The sequence below is a fragment of the Rhyacophila brunnea genome, unplaced genomic scaffold (genome assembly GCF_057557595.1).
Source record: "Rhyacophila brunnea isolate RB1 unplaced genomic scaffold, BYU_Rbru_1.0 scaffold_18, whole genome shotgun sequence".
Taxonomy (NCBI): Eukaryota; Metazoa; Arthropoda; class Insecta; order Trichoptera; family Rhyacophilidae; genus Rhyacophila; species Rhyacophila brunnea.
In genome coordinates, this window is record NW_028232837.1 from 29,699,296 (window position 1) to 29,715,261 (window position 15,966).

Here is a 15,966-nt window from a genome sequence, read left to right on the forward strand (position 1 = left end):
TCAACAGTTATAGTATGTTTTGATTATAAAATACAAACACTTCCGGTTTAGTATTTATTAAGAGTTCACAGAGATTTAATCAATAATAACACAGAATACTTCAAACGGTACACGAAATTAGATTAACAAGATAAGATGACTCGCTCGACCAAATAACCAGATCAACTTGCCAAAGGATTAGTTCAGTTTATGTAGGTATCACATTTGATAACTAGATACCACACTTATCACTAGAAACGAATTTCGATAATGTAAGGTGCTTAGTCTCAAAATAGAGAATATGTATGATCAAAAGGGTCAGAGCCAATCAGATTAAACTAACTGACTGTACGACTGTGCGAGATCTGTGAGACATATCAATTACGGAGTCAACATAGAGTTAAATCCTCATCCGTCTACATAGTGCTTGCGGTGTCCAGTCAATTAGCCGCGCCATCTATGGGTCTCTTTTCGAAGTCATGCCGCTATTATATTCAATTTACGAATCATTATTCCTTACAATATGTCAATTTAATATATAATAATATTAAAAGTATCACTCACAAAAAATGGTTTCAGATAAGCTAAATACGTTATTAATCATTTATTTGTTTAGTGTAGGTCGGAAACCACTACGACGATACGTCGCAGCGTACCCACCTCTAGCCCGCGCAGGGCATTTTTTGCCAGCTGGCTTCTACAATTCCTAAAGCGAAAGGGTTGACATGCGTGCGGCGAGAACGCAGTGACAGATCGCCGTTTGGTGAAAGGTGTTCGAGAAATCGTTCGTGACACGCTCGTTGGTCGTTCGTTGGCTATGCGGGGAAAATAATGTATTCTCGCGACAAAGGTCTGCAGCCCTATGTTCTAACTAGTGATATGAAGTCACCCGATGACATGACGTAATTGTGACGTCAGCCAATACACGCTCGAGGCAAGCCGTCCAACGCACACGGCTCACCATAGATATTATTATGCTGAAACACCTATTTTTGTATGGGGACAATGGATAACGCCACTATTTTAGTAGCGTTATTTTATCGAATGCTATTATCACTCCGGTAATACGTCACAATGGTGTCATATGACGTCATGTCGACCGGGCGACTACAGCTCGCAAGTTCTAACATAAGGCCCCTGTACACACTATATCATCACTCTGAGATACACACAGTAATAAATGAAAATTAAATGAACAATGACGTAATGATATCATAGTACTGACCATACGGATTGTCGGTTGCTTATTATTGACATCCTTTAGCGTGACATTTAGCTGAGCATACACCATGTGGTATGGTGGGTCGAAGAGGGTATCCTCAGCCTTCACCTGTACAATAATTTCACTCTGTCTTTGGTAATCAAAAACGTCGTTGTCCTTAACGGTTATTACTCCAGTGGTACTGTTGATGATGAAATAGTTCGATGCACTCCCAGCAAGAGAATGTCTGAAAAAATCCAGCATTCAACGGGTCAAATTCACAAACCTTTATCAGAATAATATGCCTTAGCACAATTTTGCCATGCATGTGTAGTAGTGGCGAAGGTTGGAAGTAGTCTGTTAATATCCAACATAAATAGTGCATGCTAAACATTGTCAGTCAAACATATTTGTTTTCATTGAACTAAGACTACAATAAATGTAGTTAGGTTTTAAAATTCAATTAAACCCTGCCAAATCCAAGTCATAATATATAGTCGTTAAAAAATATTCGTGTACCTATGAAATATCTAAAATTATGCCATTAAACTATACATATTTATTATATATTTATTATAATATTTTTTATCGATTAATGATTGGGCTTAATTAATTTAAAAAAAACTAGTCAACACCATCTGTAATAATATGTACTGTCATCTCCCTCCATTTTGGTAAGTGAAAACACAAGCTGTCACTTTTATTTTGTTGTCTGGTTTTTCGTCTGGATTCGGGATGTGGAGGTGAACAAATAACACACCGAAATTGTTTTGGAAACGGCAAGGTATATTTAAGTTAATATTATATAATAGTTACATTTTTAATAATTTATTTTCGGAAGACGAAATTCGCGTGTTTACTGTTTGGCTGTTGCAACATATTACCCGCCATCTTGTGTTTCGCTTTCAGAGCCGTTGTCGAAAAACGGAGACGTTGCAATATTTCAACGGTCATAATCTACGGCATTGCCGGCTCGGCTCTATTATTATTATTTATTTTCGTAATCAGCGCTTTACTATTTGTTGGATTTGATACCGATTCGGGCCTCTCCATCCCCAAATGGGGACCATACGGGGGTGTCACAGTACTTATTCTTAATTAAACAAAAACAAATAAGTATGACTGAAAAAGTGTGCACTATTTTGTAGGATCGCCCATTGCATACCTAATCTATTATGGTTAGGCTTAGGCGGGGTTTAATTGAATTTTAAAAACTAACCAGCACCATCCTCAATTTGTATTCTTAGTACAATGAATACAAATAAATATGAGTCATATTACACGTCATAATGGTGGTTAGTTTTTTTTAAAACTCATTAAGCCCGGCTTAAACCAAACCATAGTAGATAAAAAATATGATTCTATTTATAAAATATCCAAAATTATGTAGGTATGGTTTAATCAGTTTAACGGCATTATTTTATATTTTTTATATTATAATATAGAAGATTATTTTTTGACTATTATCTATTATGGCATGGTTTTCGCAGTGTTTAATTGAATTTTAAAAAACTAACCAATACCATCTGTAAGTTGTAAACTTAGTTCAATGAAAAAAATACTGCAAATAGACTGACAAAGTTTATTGTGCACTATTTATGTCGGATCTTAACAGCCTACCTCCATCCTTCGCCACTGGCAGATAGGGAGCAACATAATTATACAAAATATCTACAAATTACTAAAACGAAACTTATACTTGAAGATATAACATGACTGCTACAAAATATTAACTTGTTATGTCTAGTCCAGACCAACATCAGTGAGTTTTTAAAATTCCATCGTATTAGTGTGTCGTTATCATTAGTGAGTAAGTACCTATTCATCCGTAGTAATATCGTATTATCTTCTTATTTCCCGTACCTAACAATAATGTTCCCTGTAAGGTGTGCGCGTGTGCGCACACATACCAAAATGTGACCGCACACATGTTTTCATTCCCCGCACAGTCCTCACACAAAAATATTGTAAAAGAATGTTTCCATTGCCAGATTTTAGTAATAACTGCAGGTGTGTTCAGTGTACGTAATAATTCAAGTGAACAATACGATTGCTTGCACAGTTACATAAATACAGTACAATTATTATTATTATTACTTATTAATTATAGAAAATTTATCCCATAAAAATGTCAAAAAGGAGTGGATGTGACATTTCAAATGCGATCATTAAGAAGAAATCCTGCGATAAATTTAAATTGTAATGGGTTTCTGAAATCGTCGAAACAGAAATGTCATATTCAATGCATTCGCCAAAAGTAAGAATTGGTGATATATTTGTTTATTCGGAAACAGATGATTGTATCAAATGCATCATATCTCCGCAGCAAATATGCAAGGAGAATTCACGTCTGGAAAGAAGTGGATTGAATGGAGGTTGTATCTTTTAAAATGGCATTTAAGTCTTTTTGGGGATGCTATTACACAGGGATGCTATTACGAAATTGAAAAATTTGAAAGGAGGTGGACATTTGAAGATAATGACGGAAACACGCGAATAACGAAGGAATAAGATTGAGATCGCTGAGCGCAAAAAAACTAGTTGCGATCTAGTCAACGTGTACCTAATTGTTAATGTACTATTGGCTATATAAATAAATGCTTCTATGCTTTATGTACAATATATTCATAATCATGTATCCTAAATATACAGATATTCCCAAAAGCTGGCGAAGTAAAAATTAGTTCGAATTTGTCGAATCCATTAATGCAGCTATTAAATCTTTGCAAATAATGCTAATTTTGTAGGTTAATTACGAAATTAATAAATAAATACCTTATAAATGTAAGTTTTAATGAAAAACTGTATGTGTGTGTTTGTGGGGGGGGGGGGTGTAAATTTACCGCACCGAGTGACGAGTGACACTGCTCAGATGCTTTCGTGATCAGCACACACAAAATAAAAATCAGAGGGAACGTTGCCTAACAAGTGTGTTCTTTTTCTCTGATCTCCACAGCCTAACTCTTTCCAAAAGTCTCCCTTCGCCACAGCAGCATGATTAGTACCATGGCGGTTGGTGTCAGTGTCTGCGTGCAAGGCTAAGAAGAAGAATGTTAGATTATATTAAAAACTTACACAACGTGATCCCCAATATCCCTGTCGGTGGCAAGAACTGTAGCAACGTAATATCCTTTTTCTACGGTTTCGTTGAACGTTGCATCGTACTGATCATGTGTGAAGATAGGCTTCTCGTCATTCCAATTGATGAGGTTGATAATCACCGTCGCTGTACCGATGTGGGTCTCGGGCAATTTTTTTTCAGTTGCGATCATCTTGAATTAACAAAACATTTTTTCAAATGAATGATTTTAACACATGACACAGATCCTTAAAAGTGCCGAATAGTATATTAAAACTGTTTGCTACTCCCAAAATACGCGGACTTTAGGCGCAGACACTTTGTAGATAAATTCAAAACAAACCAATAACATGCCAGTCAGCGTCGGAGTACAACAAGCAGTGGCGTCCCGTAGGGGTAGGCAGATTTAGCGTCGCTTGGGGGCGGCAGTTACCAGAAGGGCGGCAAATCGAGGAGAATCATTGGGTATAGGTATATAGAAACAGCTACCTAAACTTAGTAATAAAGGAAATATCTTTCTATTAAAAAATCAGCTCACTGGTTGGAAATAAAGTATATTAATTACCATAAAAGGTTTAACAGGATTGTATTTTTTTTGTCGAGTTCGCGATGTCTAGTTTACTTCCGTTGTTCTTGGACATCGCGTCCTTGATGATCAACAATGACATGCGCAGATTTGTGAATTACATTTGAATTATATGTAGGTATATACTTACGCACATATACACGCACACCGAGATAAAATCGGCTATGAAAAGGCTCAAGAACGGAAAGGCACCGGGGGAAGACGGGCTTCATCCTGAATTCCTCAAGTACAGCTTGAGCGCAATCCTGCACCCTATGTTTCATCTGATGACAAAGGTGTGGGAAGAAGAGCGCTGCCCAAGGGACTGGGTGAACGGTGAAATCATCACACTTCTTAAAAAAGGTGACCCTCTAGGCTGCGACAATTACCGAGGCATTACGCTACTCAGTGTTCCGGGAAAGATTTTGGCAAACATCATTTTGATGAGAATAAGGGACCCAATAATGCACGTCCTCAGGAAAAGCCAAGCCGGGTTTCTACCTGGTCGAGCGTATGCAGACCAAATCCACAACCTTCGATGTCTTCTCCAATAGAGCCATGAGTTGAACAGTCCGATGGCTTGATGCGTTGTGGATTATGAGAAGGCTTTCGACAGTCCGCACCGCCCCTCCCTCTGGATGATACTGGGAGCATACGGCATCCCTCCCAAGATCATTGCCATAATCAAAAGCCTGCACGAGAATAGCGAATGCTGTGTCAGAATTGAAGACACTGTCACGGAACGGTTCGGGGTCACGACCGGAGTCAGACAGGGTTGTGTCCTTGCACCGTGTCTCTTTATCATTCTCTTTGACTTCATACTACGGAAGTCTATACCACCCGACCGAGGCATACCTGTTACCCCCATGGTGAAGCTATGCGACCTGGAATACGCCGATGATGCTGTCCTATTCGACAACTCAATCTAGGGCATCCAAGAGACAATCGACAGGTTGCATGACAACTCCTCTCGCGTTGGTTTGAAAATCAACGCGAAGAAAACCAACGTCTTGTGCAATAGTACCTATCCTGATCCAGATTTCCCTCTGATTAGCTATGGACAAAACATCGAGAGCGTCGACAGCTTCAAGTACCTGGGGGTACACATCACGGGAGACGGCATTTTGCTGAAAGAGCTCGCTATCCGAATGGGAATGGCTGGAGCAACATTCAACTCGATGCGAAATGTCTGGGACTCACGATTGTACTCGGTCAAAACCAAATGCCGCCTATTCGACGCTTGCATTCTGACAGTGCTGCTTTACGGTAGCGAATCATGGCACCTTACGAAGGCTCAGAGCAACCGTATACTGAGCGTCGAAAACAGATGTTTGCGACGAATACTGGGTGTGCGGTGGTATGACTTTAGGAGCAACGAGGAGATAAGAGAACGTACCAAGCAGCCTCTCATCACGTTGAGGCGACGTTGGACCTGGCTCGGCCACGTGCTGCGGATGCAAGAAGAAAAAACTTTAATCTGGCTCGCCTGTTCTTCAAGCCAACCGGATTCCGGCGTCCTGGAAGGCCGCTAAATACAATCTACAGAGTATATACGGCGGAGCTACGGGATGCTGGTTTGACCTGGAACGAAGCAAGAAGACTGCCGAGCGACAGGGATTCTTGGAGGCGCCGCGTGGTGTCCATATGCTCCAGTTAAGGGGCGGATATGGGCAAAGAAGAAGAATATACTTACCTAATTTAAAATTTATCAAAATATTTTTACCAGTCACTCGCGACTTTTGGAAGTTGTTACATGTATTATAAAATCCACCTATCAGAAACCGTGGACTCGCAATATTTGTCTATTGAAGCAGAGATGGCATTTAAATTAGATTCAGTGGTATAGGTCTTGTTAGTAATGTATCCATACAACACATGTCTTAGATATTGGTGTCATGAAAGGATGATAAACATACGGTATAAAAAATGGGGAAGTATTTTGGTGCTGCCTAGGGCGGCATTTTGTCTTTGGACGTCACTGACCACAAGGCTTCGTTCTCGCACCCAGTAATGTTCCGCAGGGGTAAGCAGGTCATATGTTACACTATGAGCAGTAGCGGATTTCCATAAAGTAGTTAGTAGATGATGCTGTCACTTCATTAGAAAGTCCGCCCTCGTGACTACATTGTGAAGAACCAGATACCAAACTACCCCCAAGGTTAAACTAAATAACACGCGATAGGTAGTACCTGTTAATTAAAACTAACACAATATGTAGTACATAGTTTAAAAGCATACAAAGTGAAACTGCAAATAATTTTCAACTATAGTTGCGACGAAATTTCAGACTGACTGGCAATCGGAGAGCGAAAGTCGAGCTGTGAACACGTCAATTTGTTTTATGATGGCGACGCCAAGGAATTGATTCTTAAATCGTGTAGAGATGACTAAAAACCGTTACCCATTTAGTTGAAAAAGAAAACATGTCAATGAATATATTATTATTATCAGTAGTAAAACAATAAACATAACATTAAATGGACGCATGTTGACTTTTTATGACAAATTATGTTTTGTTCTGCACGCGTCATTTGCACAATCTTCGCGTCGCGTCGTCACGATCGCTTTAGACCATGCCCCAGCTGAAGCCTTAATGGTATTAACTGTCAATTATTCAAAGTGGAAATACATTGTATTAATAAATACAATAAATTGACTTAATAGGTAGGTAGGTGATAAGTTTTTACCTACTTCATTGTATTGATTTATTATATAAGTTAGAGTTAATAGTGTTCGTTGTACTGATAAATGTGTTTGCATTTTGGTGAGTATACACAGCGCCTGAAGATGCCGAAAGGCGAAACCCGGGTCGCAAAAAACGACTCAAATGCAATAGTACAGAATTTAAATTCAAATTCCATCAAGTACTTTCGGTCGATAGTATTAATATTATAAAACACAATATATATAACTTATTCTACATAGTTTAACAATTATCGGGACCGGTTTCATCTGCTTCAATGGGACACTGTCAACGGAATCAAATGATTTTATTAAAGAAAATAAAATCGATGATGTCCAGATGCTCAAACGGCATAAGAGGGAACGATCGTACCCTCCCACCCACAAAGGAAACTCTGAACTCACAAAGCGAGAACACGGTATCGGTCTGACTACCCCTAAAGACGCATACACACTATACTGCAGTTGGCGTGCGTCGATGCAGGTAAAAAAATTCAATTGTAGATTCTCATCAGATACATTTGGAATCAAGTAAGACCTGCGTCTACGCACGCTAACTGCAGTTCCGTATATCTGCTTCCTAACATAAACTGTAGACCCAGGGATTTTTTCACGGGCGGTTATTTTCCGTGGGATTATTGACGGGCGGGTGGTAATGTCCCGGGGGTTATAACCCAGGGGGTAATCGTTCTAGAATCTAGAACCATCTCAAGGCATAACGATGTATTGTCTATTTTTGAATTATGGTGACAAATGAGATAACATTATGTTATAACCGAAAAGTATGAAAAGGTCTACAATACACACCTTAAATTTTACAGTTTGCCATGGAATATTGTCGAAATCCAGTTTGGTCGCGTTCACTATTGTTATTTTGAACTCCTGCTCTTGGTATCCTTGTTCTGGAATGATCAAAAATGCATCGGCAGCTTCTTTTGGACTCACACTCTCTAGTTTAAGAGTATATTGAGCGTTTTCACCCTGGAAGCATGAAAAATGTATAGAAAAAATTTGTATCTGATAGATTGTGATGGTGGGGGTAATTTGATGGTTATTTTATACCATTCAAATATATTTTTGCATAGTTAATTCATAGTTTTAATGTAGTTTTTAACTAATAGACTTTTATATAAAATAAAAATATGTATAACTAGAAATCCTTTTTATTTATATTGACTCGAGATTTGATAAGTTTATAATATCTAGCATTGTATCAACTCCCTCTAAAATTATCAGTTTTTTTTTTACTTTATCACTAATCTTGAGATCCGTACTTAATGGTTTATTTATCGCCCTACTCGAGGAATTTACTATCAGTGGGTACAACCTAATAGTCATGGTAAATGAGCCACGTCAAGTCTCGTGCTGATTGATGAGGTCATTTGAGACACAACAAATTTACAAGTCACTTCACCATCCCTGACTTTAAACCGGTCACCGTGAACGATATTTCTCTTCATTCTTGACTTTACAGGTCACTTCTCCATCTCATCGATTGCATATATTTGACTAACTTCTGTCTTTAGAGTATTCACGAAGTATGCTCGTGGCTTTTCAGCCATGACGTCGTGAATTAGTCATGGCGGATATACGACTGATTTAAGTTCAGCCCCAGTCGTACATGAACGATGCACGTCTACTTCAAAATGCTTCAAAATGCTAGATCGACCACCATGAGTGATTCACAAGCATAGTGAACCAAGTCCATTCTGGTTATTTTTGAGTAAGCTAGGTTCAAACATAATATTTGAGTATTTCTTATTCGGTATGATTTCCCTTACATAATAATAACTTAAATGTACTCAAAATAACACTTCAGAATTGCAATCATACCCTTGCACAATTAGAAATACTCAAATATTATGTTTGAACCTAGCTTACTCAAAAATAATCAGAATGGACTTGGTTCACTATGCTTGTGAAACACTGGCTACGAGGCAAAAATATGAACTCGCTACCTCCTCCATCACCGTTACAAGTGATTTCTGCTTTCGAACGTCAACACCCCTAAGTTTTGGCATTTGTGTTTGACTTCTCGAGGTGCACAGTTCTCTAAAAGTATGTCACCTGCAGCGCGTAGTGCACTTTTGTAGCACTGCTGCAGGGTGCGGGAGGAACCCTTGGGGCACGTGGATGCGAAGTATCGCACTGTCTGGCGGCATCCGGAACACATGTCCCAGCCACGTAAAGCGTCTCTTCGTGATTACCTCAATCACCGAGGGCTGATGTGTCCGCTCACGGACTCGAGTGTTTGTAACGCGGTCGTACCAATGTACCCCTCAGATTCAGCGGAGACATCGATTCTCAAATCTCAAAAGCCGAGATGAAAAGATGCCATGTCTGACAGCCATACAGGAGCACAGTTACCACGCACGCGTTGAACAAGTTGTGTACTGGAGAATAGCCTATCGGAATTCTATTTATTAATCTGTTCTGTGGGATATCACCATTAAACTAGTGGCGACATTGCGGCAATGACATATATAGTGTTGCCATTGAAACTACAGTTGTCGCTCAGCTCCACAATCAATACAATAATAATAATGTGATCAAAAATTATATTACCAAGTCAATGTCGTTTGCTTTTATGAGCGGCGTGAAATCCAGAGACATGTAAGTCTCTTCCATTATTGACAGACTGTAGGATTCGTTGTTGAATACAGGCATATTATCGTTGATATCGTCGACTATTATCACCACAGTGAAATTTGTTTCCCAAGATCTGTTGTCGAATTTGTATGCGGTAATGTCAAATGAAAACACCTGCGAAAAAGGCAATAAATGTATCTTATTTTACAACGTTTTTCTTAGCTCGTATTCTTATTTGTCCGGTGGTTGTTTGTCCAGTACAAATCTTGCAATCGATTTTTAACTAACTTCCCGACTAGCTAGACATTTGAAACTTTTAGAATACATCAGAACACGATGCCAATGCATTCTTTTAATATTTTTAGCCATCTTTAAGCAGAATTGAATTCATTTTCAGTTAATTCTGTTTTGTATGGAAAGTTATTTCAGAAAAATCCGTAAAAAGTAAAAGACTATTATTGGTTGCTAAGGGGGTGGTCTAGCAACTAAATTATTAATATATACGAGCGTTACTATGGAAATCAAAATGAATTGTCAAAATGACATTTCAGTATTCTATATTTGTTTGTTTGTTTGTTTTTTATTTACTTCATATCAAGTACAAGTTTGAGCATATTGAGCAATATAATTCAACAGATAATTTAAAAACGTTGTATATAAAAAGTTCTTTTTATCTTGTAATTATTACTGTTTAAGTTTCAGGCTAAGGTAATACAAATAAATGTTGACTTTTGTGGGAAGTCGTGACAAAGTAAATAGACTAATAGCGCCTGTACACGTGCATGGCTTTACTGGCAGCAATAGTGAGTATTTTAAACTATCGTGACAATAACTTTACTACTGTTTACACGTAAAAGTGCTGACTGTCTCTCCAATTCATTATTTAAGAGTAAGCGAGACGCGATGTTGTCATTTAATGGTACTATTTCGTACTATTTGACAGGTAGTGAAAATCGGTCAACCTGAAAATTCATTCGTAGTTTGTTTTTTTGCCGGCAGGTTTGCCACTACTACTGCTGCCAGTAAATCCATGCACGTGTACAGGCGCTGGATAAGTGACAATAAAGTAGATAAAATATAATAATCATAAGTCACTATACACGTCGTGTACAGGGAGGACCGGCTTGACGGGACGTCCAGATAAGTGAGATTAATAATTAACACACATCACAAACTTGGTATAAGAGCAAAAAAAATCTCTATAGGCAGGGTTTAATTGAATTTTAAAAACTAACCAGCACCATCTGCAAATTGTATTCGTAGTTCAATGACAACAATAAGTATGGCTGAAAAAGTTTAGTGTGCACTATTTATGTCGAATCTTAGCATGCTACCTCCACCCGTCGCCACTGCCTTTAGCAATATTTACATAATATACTGACAGATTTAGTCGAACAATCACACTGGGTTATTTAATGCAAAAATAGTTACCTCCATTTTCAAAGCATCTCTGTTGATTGGATCGACCGTCAAAATACCCGTATCTTCCCCAATATGGAAAAAGTCATCTGCAAAAAAATGTAGGTGCGTTTTAATGTGTATTCATTACATAACAGAATCTTATAATATATTCAGCACATATTATATGTTATAAAAACACTCTTCATATTATGTACCTCCACTCAATAATTAAGTAAAGAGATAACCGCTAAAATCTATCGATACGAACTATTTGTATTACAATAATTTACAATAGATGATAGCGATTTCGAAACGTTTTTAGTACCTATGTCATTAGCATAAATATGCCCGATAGAGTATGAAAATAAGCTAGATGACAGAAAGAAATGTTAGATTTTCTCAAAACCCAAAAAGTGTCAGCAAAAATATGTCTTAATTAATAACATTGTATTTATGAGAATAAAATATCTAATAAGTGTTTCACATTTCACTATTAAAATAAGTTATAAAATTAAAAATGAATACAGGTATGTTAACAATATACCTAGTCATCATTTTGTACGTAACATTATACGGTACAAGAGGTCAGAATTTTGATTTTCAAGCCAATCTATTATAACAGTCTAGTTTTACGTTTCTATGTTATGCCTTTATAATAATAATAATTTGCATTAAAACTATTTCTTTTATTCAACGAATAATTAATTCGCAAAATTTTGAGAATGTAACATTCCATATATTGAACATACATAACTTGAAAACATCTCAGATATTATACCCACTAGAAAAAATCATATTTGAAAAAATACGACGCTCGACGGGATTTGAGCCCGTATAACCATTGGTGTCGCGTCAATCTGTGCATTATCGGGAGCATCAGTTGTTTGTTCTCCCGAGGAGCAGAACTAAACTGCCATTGGTGATGCCAATTGGGAGGGCAATAACTCTGTTCAACATGTTGATAAATTCCACCTACGTGAGGATGAGGATAGACTATAGATAGGTGGACGTTGTTTTATAAATTTTTAAAATAGGGTCCACTTAGCTCATTTGATGTGGTTCCATGCTTTATAATTTATATGTTTTTTTTATAATTGTGTACCTTTTACTTTACTTGTCATACTGTTTTTGTGATATTGCATAAATATATATTTTTCTTTGTTTCTTTGTTTTTCAATGTCATGTTGTGAACGTCTTAAATTTGTAATGTTCACGGAATGTAAAAAAAATTGAATTTGAATTAAAGTTTGTCACGTAAATGTAACGCGCATACAATATTTGAGGACAGTTGGTGCGCTTTGTTTTACTTGAGTTTTATGGCCTGACCGTCATTGCTTCAAACCCTTGGCTTTTATATTTATATCTTATTAATCTGTTCTGTGGTTATTAATTATAATTGCTTGTCGAAATGTAAATTATGATTAGTATTACAAAATATTTACGCTTATTTCAGAGCGGCATAAAATAAGATGCTACAAATAAATCTGTGATCAAATAAGGTAGGTACCTGATTATACCTTAATCTAAGCAAAGTACCAATATATTCCTGCTTCTCAACTGAAACACCCTTGTTTCAGTTGAGAAGCAGGTTGTTTCACTGGGATGGTGGTATTGATAGAATGTAGATGTAATTGCGAGACATCAGATATCTACGCGAAATATTAAATAGTAATTGTATTATAAACTCACACTTATCCGGCTTATAAAGGGCATATTTGATTGGCTTGTCGATTCCAGTATCACCATCTATTGCCATAACTGTGAAGGTTTGGTGGGTTTTTTCGTCAAATCTTTGTGTGGCAAATATATTCTTCCATAGTGGTGGCATGTTGGGGACGTCAATTACCTGTACGACTGCAGTAGCGTTTCCGTAATTTGGTAGTGAGTCCTATGGTACAAAAATAATCGTAAGATTATTATGTATGTGGGGGTCATTACTGTGGGAGTCATGGTGTGATGTATGAAAAGGTCGCAGTGACGTCCCGTGGGGGTAGGCAGATTGAGCGTCGCTTGGGGGCGGCAGTTAGTCGAAGGGTAGAAAATCGAGGAGAATCATTTCGTATATATAGAAATAGCTACTTAAACTTAGTAATAACGAAAATATCTTTCCGTTAAAAAAATCAGCTCACTGATTGGAACAAAATGTATTAAGTAACATAAAAGGTTTAAGCAGGACTGTATTTTTTTTGTCGAGTTCGCGAAATCTAGTTTACTTCCGTTGCCCTTCGATGTCCATAGTGACCAGTAACGACACGTGCACAGGTGATAAAAAATACTGTATAAAAAATAGGGCGGCATCTTGGCGCTGCCCAGAGGCGACATTTTGTCTAGGGGCGTCACTGAGAGGTCGTCAGAAGAATAGATGAGACGTCGAGATTTGGTGGTTGCTCCAATGGATGGAGGAGCGAGTTTTATCTGCAGGGTAAACAGTCAGTACAAGAGTATGTTACAGTAGTTATGTTACAATACTTATTATACTGTTCCGATGTCCGATCTCGGTAGGAACTTATACCTCTGTTCAACCAAATCACTTCGGATATTGACATATTCCACCTGCGTGAGGATGAGTATTATATAGGTGGGCATTGTTTTATAAATTCTTAAAATAGGGTCTGCTTAGCTCATTCGATGTACTTCCTTGTAATGACTTGATTTATATTTTTTTGTATTTACACTTTTGTACTGTTTAATGCTGATCTATTTCTCTTTTATATAATACAGTTTCATTAATATTTATTTGCTTCTAAATGTCATATTATTGTGAACGTCTTAAATTAATAATATGTAATGTTCACTATAAATGTAATTTTTTTTTAAATTTTAAACTTTTTTAATTTAGTAAAATATCAACGTTTTCATGCAGTAGGTACCTACATTCGGACTAACTGACTGCCTAAAAAGCTCAAATTACATTGGCAGAGGGCGATCCGTCTGGCCCGACCGTCTGCCACGATCGCCCCGATCGTTAAAAGTCACTTTTGAGTCGTTCCCTGGACAAACACTTGCGGTCTAGCACCCGTCGCGAGCAGTCGCCTTTCCGTGCGCTCCGACTCCAGCTGAGATATTCAACCGAATCCAGACCTTCAATCTACCTGCAGAACCAGCCGACATAGCAAATACCTACTTTGCTACATCCTGACAGCCAGCAACAAAGTTACCTACTTTTTTGCCGCTACCTGCCGACCCGCAAAGAATTACCTACTTTTTGCCGCCGCCTGCCGACCAGCAAAGTATTACCTACTTTTTTGCCGCTACCAGCCGACCGAGCAAATTATCCATTCTGCTTACCACCGCAAGTGAATCCGATCATCCGCCACGACAAGATGGAGCATATACAAATTGAAATATGCAGACTCGCCGCATTCCGGCCCACCAAATTGAGGGACCTCATGACGCTGCACTTCCTGCTCTTGACGGCATATCAAGAGCAGGCCCAGTCGACGTTACCCGCAGACCCTCCCGCCCGCCGTCCTCCTACCTGGAGGAAAAACATCAACCCGCCAAGACGACCATCACCGCATACTTGGACAAGGGCCACTCCTCACCATCACACATCATCACATCACAACAGCGCGCCGATCAAAGAGGCACACCCAGCCACCCATTCAGGACACGATATCGACCATCTATCGGTCGTTATCAGGGGCTTCCATATCGGCACGCACACTGAAGACATCACAAACGATCTTCTTCGGAGAGGCCTCCCGATCATCAGCGTCCGGAGAATGACGCGGGGCAGGGGCCGACATCCAAGGCTGGACAATGACAGAGGGAGGCACATACACGCACTGAAACACGCACTTCACCGAAGCATAACAATCGAAACACCGAGGAAGATCACCACCACCACCGCCATCCCTCACCGCAACACAAACCAAGGCAATGCAACGACGTCTTCCCAGACCCAGACACAAGCTTTAATCCCAGACGTTCGACTCCACAAGGAGACCTCGACGGAAGTCGATGTCTCCTTCACTGAGGCCGAACCCGGAACCCCGGAAACACAACCGGCAATAACCACAGCACCTGAGACCCCGACTCCCGATGAACTCATAGAAAAGACATCGGACGACCCCGAAACCGACACTGAATCAGAAGACGAGAACGACCAACTGTCCGATCAGAGTGACAACGACCACTCACAAGATGACTTACCTGATGAACCTCAGCAGACCATCAGCCGGAAGTCCCCGGAAAAAGCACGAATCAAGTCCCCCGTTTCCGATCCTAGACCACCAAAACTGGTCTATACCGAGGAAAGGGACAAGCTGATCAACAAACTCCATAAAGAAAAACTCGACTCCGAACATAAACGCTCAATCCGCGAAGGAATCCAAGACCTCCTAAATCGCACCGAACACTCCGAAAGCATCCTAAGATCCGACCTCATAGAAACTGAAGGACTCAGAAAACAACAGAACTGCAAGGATGATGAAAAAACACACTTCTTCCTGGGCGAATTCTCAGAGG

The 15,966-nt window shown here is 38.9% G+C and overlaps 1 protein-coding gene across 1 annotated transcript in view; it reads right to left on the reverse strand.

Moving 5' to 3' along the window:
* LOC147073411 (cadherin-AgCad1-like) overlaps positions 1 to 15,966 on the reverse strand; it is a 70,436-nt gene that overhangs the window by 47,679 nt on the left and 6,791 nt on the right. Inside the window, exons 5-10 of the mRNA XM_085945646.1 lie at positions 13,186 to 13,384; positions 11,527 to 11,603; positions 10,072 to 10,269; positions 8,314 to 8,487; positions 4,256 to 4,452; positions 1,205 to 1,427 (exon numbers count right to left, since the gene is read on the reverse strand). Of these exons, the coding sequence (XP_085801772.1) occupies positions 1,205 to 1,427; positions 4,256 to 4,452; positions 8,314 to 8,487; positions 10,072 to 10,269; positions 11,527 to 11,603; positions 13,186 to 13,384 (1,068 nt within the window). The remainder of the gene's footprint in view (positions 1 to 1,204; positions 1,428 to 4,255; positions 4,453 to 8,313; positions 8,488 to 10,071; positions 10,270 to 11,526; positions 11,604 to 13,185; positions 13,385 to 15,966) is intronic.